The 23,108-nt window shown below is 46.2% G+C and overlaps 1 protein-coding gene across 1 annotated transcript; it reads left to right on the forward strand.

The window, feature by feature from the left end:
• Window positions 1-20,780: 20,780 nt before the first annotated feature.
• LOC147412668 (acrosin-like) lies at window positions 20,781-22,895 on the forward strand. Its single transcript, XM_086481138.1, has 4 exons — window positions 20,781-20,959; window positions 21,298-21,563; window positions 21,851-21,996; window positions 22,482-22,895. The coding sequence occupies exons 1-4, from the start codon at window positions 20,781-20,783 to the stop codon at window positions 22,827-22,829; spliced, it is 939 nt and encodes a 312-aa protein (XP_086337264.1). The 3' UTR covers window positions 22,830-22,895.
• The last annotated feature ends 213 nt before the right edge of the window (window positions 22,896-23,108 follow it).

A 23,108-nucleotide genomic window follows, 5' to 3' on the forward strand; every position in this document is an offset into this window, starting at 1 on the left:
CATAAGACTCAGCTCACTTGGATGGTGTTGCCACAAGGATTTAAGAACAGTCCCACTATTTTTGGCAATCAACTCACAAAAGATCTTGAGTCTTGGGAAGCCCCGTCTGAGGAAGGGAAACTGTTACAATATGTGGATGATATCCTGATAGCCACCAAGACAAAGGATGCTTGCATGACCTGGACAGTGAGTTTGCTGAATTTTCTGGGACTCCAAGGATACCGGGTATCCAAGAATAAGGCCCAAGTAATTCAGCGCAAGTTGATTTGTCTGGACTATGAAATCAGTGCTGGACAAAGGACTTTGGGACAGGCCTGGAAGGAGACAATATGTCAAACTCCGAGACCACAAACAGTGAAAGAGTTACGAACTTTCCTGGGAATGACTGGGTGGTGCCGATTATGGATTTACAGGCCTTTGAGCTATTGAAAAAGGCCCTGATGTCGGCTCCGGCCTTGGGACTCCCAGATGTGAGTAAGCCATTTTTCCTTTTTCCCATGAGAAACAGGGGATTGCCCTGGGAATACTAGCACAAGGCCTGGGCCCGTACCACCGAGCGGTCGCTTACTTTTCTAAACAACTGGACGCAACTGCAAAGGGTTGGCCTGGATGTTTGCGAGCAGTCGCGGCCGTAGAACTAAACATCCAGGAAGCCCGGAAATTCACCCTAGGCCAGCAAGTGACTGTGTTCGTGTCCCATACAGTAGCTGCAGTATTAGAAGCGAAAGGTGGACATTGGCTTTCCCCACAAAGATTCTTGAGATACCAGGCTATAATGGTAGAACAAGATGATGTGGAGATCACAGTCACTAACGTTGTCAACCCAGCTTCTTTCCTTAGTGGAAACACAGGAGAACCAGTGCATCACGACTGCTTAGAGACCATTGAAGCAACGTATGCAAGCCACCCGGACCTGAGAGACAGTCCTCTGGAAAACGGGGAAAACTGGTTCACAGACGGAAGCAGCTATGTTTTAAATAGTGAAAGATATGTGGGATATGCTATTACCATCAGTCGGGAAGTAATAGAGTCAAAGCCTTTGCCCATGGAAACCTCTGCACAGAAGGCAGAAATAATTGCTCTGACTCGTGCCTTGGAATTGGCCCAAGGCAAAGCCGTGAATATCTATACAGACTCTAAATATGCCTTTGGAGTCGTGCATGCGCATGGAGCTGTTTGGAGGGAGAGAGGATTATTGAACTCACAGGGCAAACACATCAAGCATGCAGAGGAGATTCTGAAATTATTGGAAGCAATCCAACTCCCTGAGAGAGTGGCGATCACGCACATTAAGGCACACCAGAAAGTGAGCTCAGAGTTGGAAAGAGGAAATGAGCTGGCAGACAGAGAGGCAAAACAGGTAGCCAAAACCAAGGTGAAAACAGAAGGGGCTTTGGTCCTTGACGGGCGAATCTCCCTAGAAGGTAAGCCAGTGTATACCAAGGAAGATCAGAAGCTTATCACAGATTTAGAAGGGACATATAATACAGAAGGGTGGGCTATCACCCCGCAAGGGAAGCTAATTATTCCTTCTTATTTAACGTGGTCTCTGATAAGGGAGGAACATAGGAAAAGACATTAAGGGGCAGAAGTCCTATACGAACACTTAATTAGAGAAATTGTAGCTAGAAATTTATACACCATTGTGAGACAAGTGACTCAGCAATGTGACCTTTGCCTCCAGACTAATCCTAAAAATACCCCCAAACTAGAAATAGGCCAAATTGGGGAAGGCAATGGGCCTGGGCAACAGTGGCAGATTGATTTTTCCAAACTTCCAAGAAAAGGGGGGTATCGATATTTGTTGGTATTAACTGATACTTTTTCAGGTTGGCCAGAGGCATTCCCCACCAGGACGGCCAAGGCTCGGGAAGTAACCAGAATATTAATACAAGAGATAATACCACGTTTTGGGGTTCCAGCAACCATTTCCTCTGACAGGGGACCACATTTTGTTTCCAAAGTAACACAACAAATTAGCTGCCATTTGGGTATAGACTGGCAACTTCATACCCCATATCGCCCTCAGTCGAATGGCCAAGTGGAAAAAAATGAACCATTTAATCAAACAGCAAATTGTAAAATTGGAACAGGAAATTAACTTGCCCTGGCCTCAGTCTCTTCCTTTGGCTCTGCTGCGCATACGAACTAGACTAAGGGCGAAGGAAGGACTGAGCCCCTTTGAAATTTTGTATGGACGACCCTATGGGATACAAAAAGGGATGTCCACACATGCTGGGGATGAGATCATGACTCCCTACATGGTGGCATTGGGCAAACAATAAAATTGGGAAGCATGTGGTTGGGACTCGGAGTAAAGGTTTAGATGGACCTGTGCATAACATACAACCTGGAGATTATGTATATGTAAAGTCTCTTGCAGAAAAAACTGGAGCCACAGTGGGAAGGACCATTCCAGGTACTCCTCACCTCTTTCACAGAGATCAGAATCAAGGAACAGAATATTTGGATTCGTCACACCAGAGTGAAAAAGGCACCCAAAACTCCACGGAAGGTTACTCAGATGCAACCGGGAAAGTTGCATTTTACACGGTCTTGATAGCATCATTGATGAGAAAAACGGATATATTGGACATATACTTTCAAGCACCTAAGGAACGGAACACGTCCATTTAGGATCGATACCCCTAAACAAGTCAAAGAAAGGTTTGAGCTGCTCCCACGTGGGAATTTTAGCATCTACACCAGATGCTTAAATGACACCTCACCGTGTGTGGGTGCGGGCCCACTTTCGCATTTAGCCCAGGAGCCTGACAATGGCAGTATGGCGGAATTTGTAGGTACCTTTAACCTTACTAAAATCAGGAGTTATGGCGTAAGTGTTATGACATGTGCCAATATGAAAAATTCACAGCTGGCAAGAATTTTTAGCCTCAACCCCCTCACACAAGTCTGCCGGTTACAACCAGGATCCTATTGACTATGTGGAGATGGATATGCTAGAAAAAGTTTACCCTTGAATTGGAAGGGCCATTGTATAGGGGGCTATCTTAATAATCCCCAAAGTGGCGTATTAATTAGACCACCCCCTGGAATAGTGCGAACCTTGTGGAGACGAACACGCACTGTTCCGGATAATCCTCTGGAGAAAAGGCCCACAGGATTTCATAGTTTTGTAAGGTGGTTGATTCCATCCCTAGGGGTAAGTGAATTAGAAAAGGCCATCGTAAATATCTTGGTCACGTTAGAAGTTATTGATAATGCCACAGCCAATGCTCTTTCAGCGCTGCAGGAAGAAATCTCTTCCCTACACAAAATAGTGCTTCAAAATAGGATGGGATTGGACATGATTTTGGCTAAAGAAGGGGGATTGTGTAGAGTAATAAACCAAACTTGCTGCACATATATTGACAAACAAAAGCAGGTTGAAACTGATCTAGAGAAGATTTGGGAAAAGAATAAAGTGTTACACGAGGTAGCACAGGATGACGCATCTTGGGGATTCACAGACTTAATAGAAAGATTGACTTCCTGGTTGCCAAACCTTACATGGCTGAAACGCTTGTTTCACAGTAATCACAATCATATTTTTGTCTATAGCCTTTTGCATTTCAGTTCACTGTGCCTTGTGTTTTCAGAACACAGGAGATTGTTATAGTGAATGGAAAAAGAAACAACTACGACGGAAAGTTGAGCCTAACAAATATTTTGAGAGAATGCTAGATCGGTAAACACCATACTAAAGTTAGGTGTAGTAAAAGAATTTACTAATTTTCTAGAAAAGGGGGAACTGAGAGAAGGAGTTAAAGGAATCTTAGTAGATTAGGCGTTGCTTAATGATTACCTAGATTGCTGTATAGACCCGGGGATCAAATTAATAGATGTTGCTTAATGTTTCTGTTAGCCATTGTACAAATTAGTTGAAGCAAGAAGTCCTGTGCCCCCCTACAATAGACAGTCCCCAATAAGAATTATGAACCTGTCTTAAGAACTAGCTGAAACCGACTCTGAAGTTTGGGCAAGAGTCGAGGAACAGAAAAAGAAATAGGAAAAGGAAAAGAAAAAAAAAGTAATAAAAAGCGAGTAAAAAGAAAAAAAATATCTGAGGTGACTGGGAATTGCTGCAACTGCTATTTTTGCGATCTGGAAAGTTTGAGTGGGAACAAAACCTAAGAGCACAGAAGGAAAGAGAAAAGAGCAGTCAGGACAGAACATGCAGCCTGTTTCTGTGCTCACTCCCACGCATGGCCATCTGAGAAAATGACAGGCAGGACAGGCTCTGCGGGCTGCAGCCGTGATGGCTCAAGCACACCTACGTCAGCAGCACGCCAGCCCCCCTTCCCAGTCCCTAACTCTGCGTTTCTCCTCCCTCACTCCAACTTTTCGGGGAACGTGGTGAACCGGATCAGGGAGCTGAACTGGCAAATACCAACTGAACACCACCGGGGTTCTGCTGCCAGGGCCGCCCCCCGCCCAAAACACAGAGCCAGCACCAGCAAGACTGACAAGAACCTGCACTGGGTCACGAGGTGTCCCAGGCAACTGCAGTCAAATGGAAAAGATGGCAACGCTTTGGAATTGGGTTGGAGTGTTAAGGAACGGCAGCTTGAAACACTCCCGCTTCGGGCTGGCTTGAGACAATGCTGGTCTGCTCAGGACAGCAGTTTCCAAGTTGTCTTTTGCTCCAAGAAAGTTGGCAAAATCATCAGTCCTGGTCAGCTCAGCTACAGTCTGTTACAACAGAAAGCAGAAGGAGGGTAGGAAAGAAGACGACAACAGCAGCGCAGACCACATGAGTGAGAGTAGTTATCTCTCATATCAGGTGCAGTTCAGGGCTCATGAGAAGCCATGAAAACATTCTAGTTGGTCCAGTCCCTCAGAATCCGGGCAAGCAAAGCCTTTGGTATTGCTGGAAACTGCTGGGGTCTCAAAGAAAGAGCAGTGTAAGTATCATTCTGTCCGCTCCCGCTCCCTCTCATGCTGCTATTGAAATAACAGAACCACACACGACTTGCATGACACAAGTCCCTAATAAAGCCAGAGCCCTTCTTGTCTTACCATCAGATCTCACCCAGAGGTCTGCTTCACAGCAAATATCACTCAGAACACACTCGATGCAGCTTTGCCTGCCCTGGAGGAAAATCATCTCCTCTTTCTAAGACGTTCTCAACTTACTGGTTATGGTTTTAAAAAGCATTCATTCTCAGACTCAGTCAGTAGAAGAGACTCGCTGGCGTGATTACCTCTGGGGCACTCACTCTTAAAAATAAACAGCTATATTTAATCTCTGAGACTAACCATTCAGTCCATTATTACTGCTTTTGAATGGCCTTCCTCTACATTTCATGTCATGCAAAAGTTTTCTGTGACCTCATGAAAACACACACACTAACTGAAAAGATACTGGAGAATGATTGTAAAAAGACTGTTTTGCTTTTGTGAAATGCAAGGAAAACCAGATCTTACCTGGGAGCCTCTTGTTCATACGTGTAAGAACCGAATGCCAGAAAGTCTCGCCGTCTCACGCATTCCATCAATCCAATCCAGTTTGTCTGACAACTGGAGATTCCCACGGACCCAGCTGACAGAATGAGCCACCGTTTTCCACGTGTGAAAGGCAAAGCCTCGTTATAAACAATCGGGAGAGTGTTGCTCTTTCTACTAATAACAACGTATTTTTATGACAGCTTGTTACAAACCAGCAAACAAAACTTCCCCCGGGACATTCTCATACGACTCTTTCAAAAACGTGGCACACACAAACATACACTTATGTATTCTAAAGACAGACACAGAACGTGCTACAGCAAACTGCTGTTAAGGCCCATCTCAACGACATACTTTGTACTATTTTCCCCACTCCCCCAAAGGACTACTGAAACAGAAACTCCAGTTTCTCTTCACCTGTTTACATGGGTTTTAAACTGAGTGGACTTTGGTGGAACAAAACCCTTCAATATTAACAATCAATACAACTGTTAATATAACACCTTCTGTATTAACAACACCTATCTCAGCTGAACATAGATTTATAACTTCAGCACTAAACCAAGTTTCCACCTAGTTGGAAAGTATTTAAGTTGAACAGAAATCATCTGTATGTCATGAATGACGCTCAGCTCAGTACTCAGCTTTATGAGCTGTTCATGCCACACAACTCCAAATCACTCTAACGAAGAGTGAAGCCCGGTGTGATACGTGTCATATAAAGGCTGTTTCTAAGCCGCTGTAGTTACGGTCTTAACATCTTGCACACGGTTTTGTTCTCCTTTTAAGCCGAGCTTCGTTGGCATGCACCGTGAAGTAAAACAGAAACCTGGCAGTTCATTAAAAGTCTTTCTGATGAATAGTACATACAAAATAAAAACCTTCCAGAACTTCAAAATGGTCCATCTATTCAGATACGTTGGAACTGGGAATGAGCATTTGTTTTGGTTTTGTGTACTTTAAACAGAAAAATACACGGCGATGAAATATTGAGGGTACAACTACACAACAGAGCACAGCACAACAGCAGAGTAAATAAGCTCACGTTGCTGCATACAGACTGTTCCAGCACCTGAGCTAAACTGATTATTTCTCCCTATGCTGACTGTAGCTCACCCCTATTCCCATGTTAAGAATCTGGCCTTAAAAAGAACAAACAAACCGGATCAATAGATCCACCCGTAGACATCTGCCTTATTATCAAACCAATCAGACAGCACTCGGAAAGTAAATAAAGGAAAACGTTGATGAGGAACATGAAAGCCCACGTTTTCAAAAGGGTAATTCATTAGATTCACCTAGAAAAACACAGAGGCTGCGTTAACCTGCATGATGTCTTTCATAGTCACAGAAATCCCTACTTTTTAAACACCGTGACAACTCAATTTATTAACTTTGTATTAGGATTCTCTGCTAAAAAAGTAAACATACATACGTAGAAGTCCTGAACCATTTACAAGTCAGGAAAGTATATCCCCCATCAGTTGAAAAGAATAGGCAGAATTGTAAATCACAAAGGTCAGGTCTGAATTTGGTCAGAACAAGACTTCTAAGAACTCAACCATCTGAGTATTAAATGTAAGGTCTTAAAGAGCAAAGCAATGAGTAAGTCTGACAGCTTAAAGTAAGTTCAAGTATTTAATTTAGGAAAAGCGCCACACTTGACAAATTGCGAAAACAGCTAAGTTGTTCTCAAAACCCCTAAAGAAGTGAAAAATCAGTGAAGGCAGTTTTTCTTCAAGGACATAAATATTATTAATCTCCACCAATTAACATGTGTACGCCCTGCAACTGAAGCATCCTGAATTGACAATAATTACAGCAGTAAGGCTACAGTTTTACAATACATACCTAAGAAAAAGCAATTCCAAATCTAAGACTTTGCAGCTGTTCAGTTTAATATCCTCGTACATCTGTTCTTTTACTCATTTTATCGACTCTATCAGCCTGTCTGGGCTCTACATTTTTCAGAATGCAAGATGTCTATAGACACGGTCCTGCTTTCTATCTCAATGAACAGTGAAACAGTAAAGGACTCGGACATTTCAGATCATCACTCTAAGGTGGGTTAAAAAGCGGCTGGGACGGCCAAGCACAGAGAGTGGTGGTGAAGGGAGTTCAATCCAGCCGGCGGCCAGTCACAAGGGGTGTCCCCCAGGGCTCAGGACTGGGACCGCTCTGGTGTAACATCTTCAGGGATGAGCTGGGTGAGGGGATCGAGTGCTCCCGCAGGGAGCTTGCAGATGACACCAGGTTGGGTGGGAGTGTCGATCTGCTCGAGGGCAGGAAGGCCCTGCCGAGGGATCTGGCCAGGCTGGATCGAGGGGCCGAGGCCAACTGGATGAGCTTCAGCAAGGGCAAGTGCCGGGTCCTGCACCTGGGTCACACCAAGGCCACGCAGCGCTGCAGGCTGGGGAGGAGTGGCTGGGAAGCTGCCCGGCAGAAAAGGCCCTGGGGGTGCTGGTCGGCAGCCGGCTGAAGGTGAGCCGGCAGTGTGCCCAGGTGGGCAAAGCGGCCAGCAGCATCCTGGCCTGTGTCAGCCATGGTGTGGCCAGCAGGAGCAGGGCAGTGAGCGTGCCCCTGTTCTCAGCACTGGTCAGACCACACCTTGAGAGCTGTGTCCAGTTTTGGGCGCCACAGTGTAGGAAAGACCTTGAGGTTCTGGAGCGGGTCCAGGTGAGGGGTCTGGAAAACAGGGCTTGTGAGGAGCGCCTGAGGGAACTGGGAGTGTTGAGCCTAGTGAAGAGGAGCCTGAGGGGAGACATCATTGCTCTCTACAGCTACCTGAAAGGAAGTTGTAGTGAGGCCGGTGTTGGTCTCTTCTCCCAAGTGACTAATGACAGGACAAGAGGGAATGGCCTCAAGCGGATTTAGATTGGATATTAGGAAAAACGTCTTTACTGAAAGAGTGGTCAGACACTGCACCAGGCTGCCCAGGGTGGTGGTAGAGTCACCATCCCCGGAGGTGTTCAAAAGACGTACACGTGTGGTGCTTAGGGACCTGGTTTAGTGGTGGGCTTGGTAGTGTTAGGAGAATGGTTGGACTTGATGACCTTAAAGGTCTTTTCGAACCAAAATGATTCTATGTTGTACCAGGGGAGGTTTAGATCAGACATCCGGATAAATTTCTTTACCGAACGGGTTATCAAGCATTGGAACAGGTCGCCCAGGGAGCTGGTGGAGTTACCATCCCTGGAGGTGTTCAAAAACGTGTTGATGTAGTGCTTCCAGACATGGTTTAGTGGGCATGGTGGTATTAGGTCGACGGTTGGACTTGATGATCTTAGAGGTCTATTCCAGCCTAATGATTCCATGGTTCTATGATCACTACTGGCACTCAGATTGGCACAGTTTTAAGAATGGGTCAGTTCATACCTCAGAGCTATTGTTTAAAGCTCTCTGACAGCTCAAGCAGGCAGTATTTTAGAGGATTGACTTGGTTTTGGCGTTGAAGGTTTCCTTGCAACTACAGAACTGGTTCTCATTTGAAAACAAAGTTAGGATGACACATCAAAAACACAGGTCTAGCTCTGTTCCCAAGATACTTTCTTTTATGTCCCCTGGGATTGCTGCTATTATTCTAAGAAGTTTGGCTTTACACAAAGTCCTGCTTAAATTGAAGATGACAAGGAACAGCATATATTGCACAAACCTGCATACAAGGTTCCACTAACAGAACTTCATTGATTCCGGTTGTGAAAATTCATGTCTACTGATCACCATGCTTAGAAAAAGGAATCAAACATCTACACAAGTTTACTACAAATATTTCAGATCTTACTGTATTAAGCCTTTGAGTGGAAAGGATCCTCAAAAGCAACAGGACTGCTTCAAGAATGGAAGAGAACTTGCATTTCCAATGCACTGAGAAAATAATGACATCCATCATCATCATTTAGTCGGATCAAAGTAAGTCCTCGCTTTTGATCCGTTATCTGTTTAAAGGCTACATACTTAACAACAGAACGGAGGACTTCCCACATTTAAGATACCCATAGGACTTCCTTAAGCTCCTCAGTACAACCTGATAACTGAAATAACAACATGCAAAGAAAACACAGACATCTCACTGCGTTACTCAAAGGTCCATGGAGACTAAGGGCTTCTGTACGAAAGCCGGGGTAGTAGAGATCCGGAAAAAAACAAAACCCATAAAGCACACTGGAGACTTTTTGGACTAAATATTCACTAAAAGAAGGTGCAATGGAGAGGGGAGAAAACTAAACAAAATAGAATCCATTTAACTCCCAGGACACTGTAGACTATGGAAGTGAACAGGACAAAGTCTCCTTATCACAGTAACAGGTAAAACTTGGGGATAACACTACAGATTAGCTATGAGAGGCAGTTTTACGCATTGTGAATACACCTTTTGATGAACCTATGACAAAGTAAACATTTGAAGCCAGTTTATTCCCTACTAGTTGGTTTTCTGTAGTGGCTTTATTGCTTTATACCCAAGGGCTTACAGAAACAAGCATTTATTAGGTCTTTTTTCCAGCTGATGGCAGAATACACATACGGTAATCTGCCCAAACCATTCTTTTCCCATGCTACAGCCACTGCCATAGTAGAGGCTAGCCCTAAAAGAATAAAAAGAGGACTAGAAGCTACTGAAGATATTTTCCTTTTCATCGTCAGAGAAGTGATTGTCTCCATCTCTTTGAAAACAGATTTTGCTTATTCCCGTGTGTTTAGATACCCTTGCAGCTGGTTACCCTATGGAGAACTCCAAAGATTAACAACCGAATCTGAAGACCCAGGTTAACCTTGTAAAATACTATCCAGTGATTCTGCATCTTCAATACTGCTTTTGCTCAGCCATGTACCTCTAGTGGTATATTCTACTTTTCATAGCGAGATGCTCTAAGAGCTTTTACCAGCACATTACGTCAGCTTACATGCCTCGTCATGACAAGCTTGAGTAAGAAATGGACTTGAATGCCAAACTGTTCAGTAAACTTGACCAGATCTGAAAGCATGCAGGGTGTTAACGTCATGGTGTGATACACTTTGCGGCAGCCCTACTGCTCATTGCTTAGTGAAGAGACACCTTCAAAGAGCACTTCAGAGTCTTCCTCAGAAGCTACCACTGACATTTCCAAGAGTTGAAAAGAAAGGCTGTCTTTCTGAAGCCATGCAACAACTTCATGCAACTTCCTTCAGTGTCAGGAGAAGATCAAGAAGTTGTGCAAGTTCAGAAGTACACCGACAAATCATACCTCCAATTTCTTTGTCCCTGAGGTCTGTTGGACAGTTATCACTGCAGTTAACTCACAGTCCACAAAGATCATCAATTAGTAAAATGCTTTTGGGCTGTTGAACTATAAAGCTGCAACCATCTCTCACTAGAGGCTCTAGTTGGAGTCTGGAAAACTCTCTGTGAACACCAGTATCACAGAACACAACTATTCCCGTTCTCGTGTTTCAGAGTTGGAAGTATTTGCATTTTATTCCCAGTACTAATGGCATCACTTTTATTCTAGACAGTTTCATTATTTCACTGTCCCAGCTCCTGGTCCTTTTCAGAGAAAGGTTTCATTCAATCCTTTGAACAGTAACGATGAGATTATTAACAAGGAGTTTAAGAAAGAACTGACACACACAAACTTGTTCAGGCACCCAGAACAAAAGAACCTGGAAGTATCGAGAGCAAAGTTCAGGACGATGAAGAAAAGGATCTATTTTTCATTTGTAATTAGACCAAGAAGTGAAAATGTTATCAAGTAGATTCAAATTATTTAGATCAGATTACCAGTGCAGCACTGTGCCAAATTATAAATTACGACTTCTCTTCTACTTCATTTGACATTTTCTAGATATTAGGAGCATTTTCTAAAGCCTCAGAGGAAATTGATGGAAAAACCAAAATCTGACCTCTCACACCCTAACCATCAGACTGCTCTCACACCCGAACAATCAACACTTACTCTTCCAGCGATCATTCAAACACTTGGGACAACTGAAGCAAACAGACCGTAACCAGCAATAAAAATCAGTGCTTAACAAGTATTTTGCATAGTTAAGGCCAACACTTGACTGATGATTGCAAGTCCTAGCCAATTAACTTGAATATATCAAAAGGAAAATAAGCACAAAGTGCATTGAGAGCAAAGCACAAACCAACGGGAACTTCTCACACAGGTGACTGCCGCAGCATAGTATTAATACTGATGACTGTGGGCTGGGACAACCACCTGAAAACCTCCTATTGACAGAAAGTAAGAGTAAGGCTTGTGCAACTCTACAGAGAAGCTGGCCATTCAAATCCCTGGGGCTCTAGCCCTTGAAGAGACAAAGAATTCCTTTATTTCTAGGAAAAGCAGAAAAGAATTGCCATCGAAACCACCAGAAGACCTTGAGATCTAAAACCACAAGTAAGGTTATTTATTTTTTGTCAGGGCTTTGGTCAGAAACTCATTCATCAGTGTCACCGGGGGGTTTCTGCACTGTCCTGTTCTAAAATGAATGCTCCCGCAAATTTCAAATTCTGTTTATTACTACATATTCATTTCTTCAGAAAAAAAACTTTAAGAGAAAAAAAATGCTGTATTTCTAACTCTTTGATGACAAAGGCAGACTTCCAAATAAGAATCATTTCAACCCTATGCCTGTAGAAAAATTGCTCCTCTGCCGCCTCTACTGTTGCTATTCAGAGATTTCTAAGCAGCTACGAGTCCCAACCAGACGAATGTAACAAATTCAAACCCTCCTGGCAGAGGCCTGTTTATTATTTTCCAATGTGATTGTCTGCCAAGTTTCCCTGACCAGGGTTTTGTTTGTTCCTTTGGTTTTGTTGTTGTTTTGTTTTGTTTTGTTTTTTAAAGAAAGGAACCCTGTGAGGTAAACTATGTCAGGGACTATCCCTCCAAGAGTTCTCTCAGAAAGTGGAAGTGCTCCAGCACGTATGCAGACTTGTAACTGAATACGGTTCAAAACCATTGGAAGACACAGCACAGTCAAAACTTTAATCTTCAGAAAACAAAATGCTATGCTGTGAGTCTTGGAAATCATTTATCAGTACAGAATACTCACAATTGTTCTTAACACATGATGAAAAAGGCATACACTTCAATGAAATCAAGCTGAAACTGATGAACACAGACATCTTTGCTTCCCCTCACAATACCACCTTTTAATAACGCCTTTGGGTTTAGGACTTGTCCATACAGTGCCTCTTTCCAGTCTATTGCTCGTCAGTTTAGCTGTACAAATCTGCACCCAGTGTTATGGTACAAAGGCACAGATCTTGTGAGGGTTTCTCAGAAGCACTGGTGCATCCCATTACCTTAAATGATGGTCTTGTCATTAAGGCACCAAATTCACAATTGCTTAAATATTTTAAAGCACAAAATCATTTCCTGAGTGCATACATGGCACTCAGACGGAAAGGCAGTCGGGAAGTCTGTATGTGCGATAAACACTGAAAACAATTCCTTTGCAGGAGTAGAATTAAAAGAAAGAAAAGAATCAAATGCCTTTGCAAAGGTTCTGCACACGATTCTCAGCTTTCAATCTGAACGCAGTCTTGAAAGGCCAACGTGAACGAATCCTCCTCTTGCAAGAGTTCAAGCCAATCTAAAATAACTCCAGTAAAAGTACCGAACCACAGAGATATTGCTTAAAAGGGCAGTGGTTTGATACGGCGAGCCTTTTGATTACTCTTGTTATTAGGAGGTTTTCAGGTCTTGATGCATAAAATTCTGTCCAGGACAGGAACTGGGGAGTTGGGGGGGAGACAAAACCCTTAAGTTACGACTGCATGAACAACAGCAATCACTTAAAAATCGTGGTCATGAAGAGCTAAAAACTCAAGCCCATACACAACTCACAAATGAGACCGTGGGTTCTGCTGCTTCTCTCCGACAAATAAGTAACTCTCCTTGACAATTGTGCCTTAGAAAAACACAGGACTCCAATTATTGTTTCTAACTAAAAACATTTGTAGCACATTTCTATATAAAAAAAAAAAAGGATTAAGGGTGGAACTCCTGCAGGTAGCCAGACATACACTGATTTTATAGGAATTGTGAGCGTTCTGTACTTTTGAAAAAACAACTTCTTGATGTTATGGAGCCAGACCAGCCAGATCATCTCCTGACAAACTTCCTTGCACCCAGCTGAAGGATTGCCCCTTGAAATTTTCATCCTGTCTCAAGGATTAAGAAACTGTCTTAAAACAAAGAAAAGTCTAAGACATGATTTCCTACAACAACGGCAAGTTAACAAAAATATTTAAATGGGACATTTTTGACACATTAATCCTGTTATTGTGGCTGCTACTGGTCAATCGCTAGGGATCAAGGTCTCTGTTAACCCAGACAATTCCAGAACAGAAATATTTGTCTTCCCACTGGAAAAAGTGCAACCTCTTTCTAAAGAGATATTAATTATCATCATAACCTTCTACTGCATTTCTCACTTTTTTCACCTTTCACTTAATGGAAAGGATGAGTTTTAACTGCATCCACAATTCCTTTTTTATCAGTTTATTTCACTTTTGGAAAAGATCACTCCATTTTCATCACATTCTCTAACAGTAGAAATGTTTGATTATTTTTCTTTTCTTTAAAGAAATTTTTTAACTGCTTGAGCAAATTCTAATACAAAACTACAACCATGTCAACGGTTACAAACCCTCTCTGGAGTGAAGCCTTTTGTCTATGATTGGGCCTAAGCAGAAATACCACTGAGCCTCACGAGAGACCATTTCCAGAAGCCTTTTGAAAGCTAAATAGTCCAACATACAGGTTGGCAAGGAGAGACAATGATGCCCAGTGGCAGCTGAGCTTACTTTAAATGTGACTGAAGCTCCTGAATGGAAAAAGAGCTCCTGACCTGACTGTGCAACCACAGAAAGCCAAAGAGCAGCAATTCTCCCTGCAGATGTGACCCACGCTTCAAGAATCCAGAGCTAAACTTGAACTAACTCACAACAGCAGAAACCACCTCAGATTAGATTTACTTCTGACTTAGGGACGCGTGTGCACAGCAGCTGCTTGCCAGAAAAACACCCCTTCATGCAGTTGGCGCCTTGTCCTGTCACACGGCTAGCCTCCAGCCTGAACCTGGAGATTTCCTTGCTCCAAACGCTGGCAGCTGCTAGAACATCGGCTGACGAACAATACTTTTCTCCTTGTAAAATACGTATTGTATCACGGTGATGCATTTTGTTGGTCAACTGAAAAGTCATCAAAAATAGAAAAAAAAACCCAACCCAACAGGTTAAAAAAAAAAAGCAGTGCTTCCTTACATACAAAACCCTCATACTTTTTCCATTTTGATCCTAGCTTGCAAATAATATCAGAGAATAAAAAGTTCCTTTATACTATGTATTAATAATCATGACAGAGTAAACACTCAAATTAGAGACTGCTTAAAACACAGTACTTTGGAAAAAAACATCATTGTAATCAGACGCTGTAAAACAGCTGCTGTCCTTTGGCACATGTAATCTTGTTTTCTTTTCATAACGGGATTTTTTAAGACATTACATAGAACTACATTTAGGTCTCACATTTCTGTTAAAACGGAGAGAACACCAGCACTACAAGGAGGAAAGACAAAGAACACCAACCACTTTTAAAAGCACGGTAACAGTAATCACAACTAGGATTTGTGTCGAAGTTCACTAGAAGTCATTCCTTTTGTATAGATGACACTATCGCCCTTAATTACAAGTTTATTCCTTAAACTGATTTTTTAAACAATATTTCCCCAAATATTTTAACATTCCTAACAAACCCACACCAATGAATGAAACACACACCTCAAAGTATAACCACAAGAGACTGCACTCACACCCAGTCACTCTGGTATTGACAGAGCCAAAGATTTATCGGACAGCTCTCCCTATCACATGTTCCTCCTCTCCCAAAAAGGAGAAGAAAATAAAGAATATCAATACAACAGTTGCAGAATTTTCCACTTATGACTTAATTAAAAAAAAAAAAAAAAAAAAAAGAAAAATTCAGTTACATTAAATCTTAACATCCAAGCTTTTGTTGAAAACTGGATCACAAGATTTGTAACAGCTATACTAGGCTGTATTCTGTCAAAAAGACTCTGGTTCTGAGTATGCATTTAAATATTCAATTTACAGATATTGAAGAGCAGGGCTGATATCCAGTACAGCAGAGCACATCTAACTCCATCACTTCTAGTTACTTCAAGGAATGGCTGGGATCTGTAACAGGTCACCACGTAGTTGAAGAAATTAAAAACCTTTGTAATAATGCATAGATGGAAAAAAGCTGATACTCCTTCAGGAATGCAGATGAAACAAACTTCTAATTCCACCAGTTGGGTTTTTGCCTCTTTTCCTTTTCATGTATGTCTCTTCCCGTAAACCTCACATGAATACACTGCCTCTAGTACTAGCAGTACCCAGGTTTGATGAGCTGAAACAGCACAATTCAAAAACACACACACACACACCCCCGCCCCCCTTTCTTTTTTACCTTCCAATCTAAACCTTATTTTCCTCTGTGAGAGAAGTGGAAAGCACTGTTTCTGTGCAGTACATAGTTGTAAGGTGATGGCACGACTTGAAACCGAGGAAACGGTTTAAACCATTTAGTCTTGACAGTGCTGTAAGCCTTTGTGTTCTGTCTTGATGGTCACTGCTTTTTAATCGAGATCAAGCTCGTTTTCTACTTTAGATATATGGAGGAAAGGATTGTAGAAGAGTTAGATTTGTGGGATAACAAAAGGAGGTTAACTCATCCTACTTCTCCCTATGGGAGAGGGAGTGGTTTGCGGGGGTTTTATTGTGCTTGATATTGATGTCCTCGACTGTCATTTAAAAATCCAGCCAACAAAGAAACCAAACCCAAAAACCACAACCAAAAACAGTCAACCAAAAAAAAAAAAAACCCCAAAACTAAAACCATACAAAACCCCAGACTGGTTTGGATTTTGAGTTTCAGTGGGTTTTTTTCACTATGGTGAAAATTCTTGTTTTAAGACAGCTTATAATAGCTTCTCTGTGCCTCCCTACTTCTGGCAAATTTGGAAAATTGAAGCCTTGTTCTACATCCATTATGTTCTTAAGTTTAGGCTGTAGAAGTTGTAGGCATTGGAGCATCTGAAACTTGGACCATTTTTTTGTTTTAAGTGTGTGTTTTAAGAAAGTTTTAGTCGTGTTTTTAGTGCCATTTGTGTCCAGAAAAGTCACAGAATCACAGGCTCTGCTGAATTGTGCATCTGTATATCTCTTTAAATGTGTGTTTTGAAGCTTAATTTGCCTCTGCGTAGTTAAAATCTTGATGTTTACCCAAACTGAGTTTTTAGTGAGGCCACTTCACCTCCAGAGCCTGGGAAGCATTTGCTGAAGCAGTGATGTAACTGAATCCAAGAAAACTCACTAACGACTTCAGTGTTGTTAAGCAGGGCTTCTGTATTACGGCGCCGGGCAGCACGAGGGATGGTTCCTTCCATCCGTGCTCCAATGGGCTAGCAAAACACATCAGTCCCTGTACACAAAAATCATACATATCCCTCAGATTTCCTGAGAAGGGCAGTCTTATGGTGATGAGTTCCCAGCGTTCATAGTCTTCCTCAGCTGTCCTCTAGTTGAATCCTCCTTCTGGAGCACAAGCCCGGGCCCCTTTTCTGATGCAACCTTTTGTAACAAGCAGTTGTGTACTAGAGGTGTCTCCTTGATGGCTGGAGCTTTGTCTCCTTGATGTCAGGCAAGATGTTACCTATTTATCAGCTTTGCTCAGCAAATAGCTAAAGCCATCCTTGCAGGGGAAGAAAAACTCAGGAAAGATGCGAGTAAAGTTTTTCTGTATCTTAGTCAGGGATTGTCAGGGGTTGAACTCTTTCAGTATCGTGAGGGCTCAATAAGCCCTGATAAAATAGATTGGAAAATTAGAGGATGGGGGGGATTTTAAAGAAAAGCCCCCTTGGGTGCGTATTAGTGCATTGGGAGGAAATTGGGGGCCCACTGGGGGCTTGGTAAATAAGAAGACCCTGAGCAAATATTGTAACCAATGGAGGCCCCTTTATGTACTGGTTGATGGGGAAAATGGCCTTTTAACGGAACTTTGAAAGATAACACTTTGTTGCAACTCATGTTGTTTCTACACCGAAAAGGAATGTGGAATCAACCCAGCGTCCCAGGATCCTATGGTTCTGGTGACAGAAAGAGATAAAAATAAGCAAGAAGAGAAATTAAAATGATGGTGTTCGGTATGTAGCACTGGACAGAGAGGTTTCAAAATTGGCTTGCAGAATGAAAGGCTGGAGGATTATTTGCTTCCGACCGAAAAAGAAGGTGATAGGGAGGAGACTGTGGCGCTGTAGGGGGCGAAGAACCAGAGGCAGGGGTCAGAGAAGAGATTGTAAAAAACCTCAGGACCTTGACTGGGAGGATGTGGATGCGATGTTGGATGTGGTGTTTTAGTGAGTCGGAGAAACAGATGCTTGTGAGGGCAGCTAGAGCTCAAGTACAGGCTCTAACCTTGGCTGGGACTCTGCTGGAACAGCGGATAATCACGTTCCAGTTACCAATCCCGGCTGGGACCCCAACCAAACAGGAGCCAGGAATTGATTAGTGCGGTATTGCTGGAGACTGCTTGGCGAGTATATCGGAATAGAGACAGTCAGAAAGAGAGAATAATGGGCAAAACACTTGCTGGTGCTACAGCAGATGCTTTGCGCAGGGCAGGAGGTCAGAAACCCCTCTGAATAAGGCTGAGAGTTGTAAGAAGTGGTGCAAGTGCCCCCACCTAGAGGCAGTCAACCCCTCTTAAAGGAACAGTGTGCTTGTTGTAAGCAAATGGGGCATTGGAAAAGGAATGGCCGAGACTGGGCAAATCAGTGACAGCTGCCAACATGGAAGAAGATTGACTGGGACCAGGGGAATCCTCCCTAGCGGAACCCTTGGTAAAAGTTCAGCTAGGGAAAGAAGAGAAACCTGTAGAATTTTTAATAGGTACACGTGCCACATTTTCAGTGTTAAATCAGACTTTATTACCTGTGAGTAGGCAAACTGTTAATATTATGGGAGCAACTGGGCAGGTTGAGAAGGCTTTCTTTCGGAAACCATTAAAATTCAAAATTGGGAAAAGTGTAGGGGTGCATCAATTCCTCTGCCTGCCTGAAGCCCCTAAACCACTTTTGAGAAGGAACTTCCTAGAGCAATTGAATGTCAAAATAAATGTTAACAATGGAGAAATTGAATTTACAGTACCAAAGGAAAACCACACTGAAATCTTAACTTTGGCCCTCACTGTACCCCAGATCAGAGAAGAAGAAATTGTACAAGAAATAAAAGACCAGGTATACCCAGGAGTATGGGCCTTGGGAATACCTGGAAAGGCTAAAAATGCAGAATTGGTTGTTGTTAAACTGAAAGAAAGAGCATGACCCGTCAGGGTAAAACAATATCCTTTGAAATTGGCAGACAGACAAGGAGTGCAAAGTATTATAGGCGAATTTATAACATTTGGGTTATTAACTGAATGCTCCTCAGAGTATAACACTCCTATTCTGCCTGTCAAGAAGCCTGAGGGTTGGTACAAGACCTGCGGGCAATAAATCAGAGAGCTGAAGATTTCCAGCCGGTAGTGGCAAAACCCATACACCTTATTGACTAGTTTAAAAGAAACCTATGAATGGTTCACAGTATTAGGTCTGAAAGATGCATTCTTTTGCCTCACCTTGGCCCCCGAAAGCCGCAATTTCTTTGGATCTTTTCCTCAAAACCATGTTTTCACTGACTGATTTGTTCTTGCCCATCTCTTAGTCTAACCAAGCAAGACGCTCTGGTGGTACTTTCCGGGGCAGGAGGTTTCCCTTTCACCAGTCTGGCGGTTTTCTTCTTGTTCAAAGGAACAGTCACTAGTAAGGTGTGCATTGCTGATAGACCACATGGTCCGGCGGATGAAGCAGACCCTGAATCTTGGGAAAAAAAACAGGACTGGGGTCTGGAAAAACAGGACCAAGCTTTGAGAAAGGAACTCTTGCTGACAGTCCCCTTGGTCCATCAGACAAAACAAGAGGCCCTGAATCTTGGGAAAAACAAGGCTGAAAGAACTCAAGGTTTGGAAATCCTGTGAGAATTTTGTGAAAAACGAGGCCGAAAACCAAAGCCAAACACCAGGGCCAGACTGGGGAAAGAAAAGGGAAGAAAACCTCCATCACTAAAGAGAGAAAAAGAAGGAAAAATGCTTTCTTCGCTTGCCGTACGTGAGCTGCGCGGGGCGGCCCCGTCTGCAGGCGCCCCCTCTGGAGGCCGGGCGGGCCAGAGCTGCCCACGCTGCCGTGCGCTCCGGCTGCAGCAGCGGCCCTTGGGGAGAGCCAAAGCTTTCCGAGGGGGCTGCTCTGCGCCGGGTTTGGTCAAAAGCTCTCTGGCCATCAGCCGCCGGAGGCATCCAGGTCTGCGGGACTCGTCCCCGTCGCACATGGCTGCTTGCCGGCCACGGCTGAGACCGGGTTGGCTCTTCCACCCCCAAACAGGCGCATACTGCCTGCAGCGGTGATCTTCCCCGGTGTTCGTGTTTTGGGCAGGACCTGGAGGCAAACGGCTGTGGAGAGCAGGGTGGCAGTGAACTTCCCAAAGAGGCCGTCATGCCACGCTTGTTCTTTTCCTGCTGGCTGTGAGCAGGCAGCGCTCGGAGGCAGGCGCCACTGCCTGCCACGGGGCCTGCGCGCCCTCGTTCAGCAGGGGTCAGTCAGGGGAGTCTGATCCCGGCTTCTGCCTCCCCTCCTGCTTGGAAACCCCCCATGTTGCTGACACCCCCACCTCCAACCCCTCCGAGAGGCCACCGTGCCCCACACCCAGAAACGGCGGCTCTGTGACATCAGCCCCAGGGCCAAGGACACCTCAGGCAGCGTGACTGCTGCGGGCAGTACGTCGGCGGCTGCGCTGGAGGCAACAAGACCTCGTTCTTGCAGCTGACACGTGCCGCCGGCAGCGATGAAATTGCTCGCCCTCCTCGTCCTGCTGGCCGTGTGCCGGCCTGCGCACGGCATGTGGGCCAGCTGTGGGTAAGTGGGCCGAGGCTCTGGGAGGGAGCTCGGGCAGCCCTTCCTGGGCTTCACTGGAGGGGGCCCGCCTGTGCCCCGTGGCCACCCCACAGCTTCCCGAACCCCCTGTGGGAGCCTCAGCTCCTTTCCAGCACCCAGGCCGCTGGCACAACCCATCTACGGGGCTGAAGCGGACAGAGGGCTGGAGGCACAGCCACGGGGTTCCCTGGCCCTGCCGTCCATGCAGCCCCTCGGGGGGAGGGAAGACGGCTGACCTTCAGCCTCAACAGCAGCACAGCCGTCCAGCAGCACACTCATGAGTTTCTTCTTACAGCGGGACCTGCGGGCTCCGGCCCATGGCGGCTCACTATGGCATGTCGCGTGTCGTGGGTGGTACGGGTGCCCAGCCAGGGGCCTGGCCTTGGATCGTCAGCATCCAGAACCCCTGGAAAACGGGCACGGGCCATGTGTGCGGAGGGTCCCTCATCAGCCCGCAGTGGGTCCTCACAGCAGCCCACTGCTTCGTCGGGGCCAGGTAAGGAGGACCAGGGAAGGGGGCTATCCCCACAGCACCAGCAGGTGCCCTGTCCGCAGCACCACGAGCTCCTGCCATCCCGGTGCCTTGCAGTGCGCTCGGTGCCGGGGCACTGGCGAGCCCAACTGAGAGACTGCTCCGCAGAAGGCTGGGCTCATGCCACCGCTTCCTAGCAGCCTCCAGTTCCATGTTCCTGGTGCCCAAGGTGTGCTGGGGCACTGGCACCCTCCGCAGCGCTGCTTTCCTCCCTGCCTTGGGAAGCAGAAGGCAGGGAACTGGGGGGCTGCTGCAGCACGGGGCTCCGCTCCTTCTGAGCCCTCTCTCCACCTGCCTTCCAGGAATGTGACCATGTGGCGCGTGGTGATCGGGGCCACCCACTTGGCTCAGCCAGGCCCTGAGACCCAAGTGCGCAACATTCAGCGGCTGGTGGTTCACGAACACTACCGTAACGGCACGGAGAGGAACGACATCGCCTTGCTGGAACTGGACCAGCCTGTCCAGTGCGGCTACTACGTACAGCTCGCCTGCGTGCCGGACACCTCGCTGAGAGTGTCAGGGCTGACGAACTGCTATGTCAGCGGTTGGGGTGCCACCATGGCAAGATGTGAGTTCCCAAACAGTGCTCGTGTCCCGAGGGCAAGCTCGGCGCGCTGGGGAGGCGGGCTGGGCTTATGGCAGCAGCGGCGGCAAAAGCCAGAGTCGGGCTGTGGGAACGTACGGCCACGGAGAGAGGGGCCCAAGCCGTTAGCCAAGGCGAGACGGAAGGGCAAGCCCGGCACAAGGCCTCTGCAGGGGCAAAGGCAAGCCCTAGGGAAGGGCTTCAGCCAGACAGGGGAGGAGAACTGGGAACAGAAGGGCTGCTGCCATGATAACTCCTTTCTGTGCTCACAGCTGGAGGATCGACCGCTGTCCTGCAGGAAGCCCAGGTCCGCCTCATCGATGTCAAGCTCTGCAACAGCAGCCAGTGGTACAGAGGGGCCATCCACCCCCACAACGTGTGTGCCGGCTATCCGCGGGGCGGCATCGACACCTGCCAGGTAGGAGCGTGCTCCACGCCAGCCCCCAGCAGCACAGGCAGCCCTGTCGCCAGCGCCCAAACGTCCCCCGGCGCGGGCTGCGCCCGGCAAGTCGCCCTCCCGCCGCTGGGTCCCCACCGCTGTCGGGGCTCGCCTCCCTTCCCCGTCTGCAGGCCCTTGCCCAGCGCCCGCCTTGTCCCAGAGCCCCGGCACTCTGCCCAGAAAGGCCACCCAGTGCTCTTGCCCCAGCCCAGAGCTCCGGATCCCAGTCCTGGCACGATCCCACCTCCACGATCCACTGGGGCAGAGAGGAGAGAGCGCCCGACCTTGCAGGCCCACCAGCCCCTCCTGGACAAGGCCCTGCAGGCTCCAGCACCTGAGCAGAGCCTTTCTGGGCAGTGGGTACGGCTCTGGCAGGTGCCGGGAGAGAGAAGGAGCCCGCCACAGTGCTCCCGGGGCCACCCAACAACACCGGAACCCTCTCTCTCTCCTCCGCTCCGCTGCAGGGTGACAGCGGTGGTCCTCTTGTCTGCCAAGACAACCACGCTGACTACTTCTGGCTCGTGGGGGTGACCAGCTGGGGGAAAGGCTGCGCCAGAGCCAAGCGGCCCGGAGTCTACACCTCCACGCAGCACTTCTACGATTGGATCCTGGCACAGATGGGACTGCGCCCAGCAGGAACGGCTGCTCCAACGCCACAGCCAGTCTTCACCTCAACCCCCGTGCAGAGGCCAAGGCCAATCCCAACCCAGTCGGGCAGGTTTAGGCCCTGTCAGTTTCCACGGCAGAAGCTGCTGGAATTCTTTAACCTGCTGCAGGAGCTCCTGCAGGTCCTAAGGGGGATCAAGGCTTGAGCAGCAGGAGGAACAGGAGCCAGTGCAGCCTGCAGGGTAGCACCACCCTTTCCTCCTGGGGCAATGCCTGCTGAGATGCAAAGGCAGCCTCAGTGCCAGAGGCCTGCTCTGTCCTGCCCACGCTCCTCTCTGGGCACGCACTTGCTGCGCTCGACTTAGTTCTTGAAATAAAGTCACCAGTTGTCACAGCTGACCACGCTTCAGTCCAGTTCAGTCTCCTGTGCAAGGCAAGGACTTCCACGGCAGGCCCCTGCGGCAGGAGGCTGCGGGCAGACAAGT

Source organism: Leptosomus discolor, unplaced genomic scaffold (assembly GCF_034619465.1).
Source record: "Leptosomus discolor isolate bLepDis1 unplaced genomic scaffold, bLepDis1.hap2 HAP2_SCAFFOLD_45, whole genome shotgun sequence".
NCBI classification, from domain to species: Eukaryota; Metazoa; Chordata; class Aves; order Leptosomiformes; family Leptosomidae; genus Leptosomus; species Leptosomus discolor.

What these genes read in the sequence shown, in the direction of transcription:
- LOC147412668 (XM_086481138.1), top strand. Translation starts at nt 20,781, where the DNA reads ATGGCGGCTCACTATGGCATGTCGCGTGTCGTGGGTGGTACGGGTGCC. An exon ending in GGGTGCCACCATGGCAAGAT is followed by an intron (nt 21,564 to 21,850) that starts GTGAGTTCCCAA and finishes CTGTGCTCACAG; the next exon opens with CTGGAGGATCGACCGCTGTC. An exon ending in GCGGCATCGACACCTGCCAG is followed by an intron (nt 21,997 to 22,481) that starts GTAGGAGCGTGC and finishes GCTCCGCTGCAG; the next exon opens with GGTGACAGCGGTGGTCCTCT.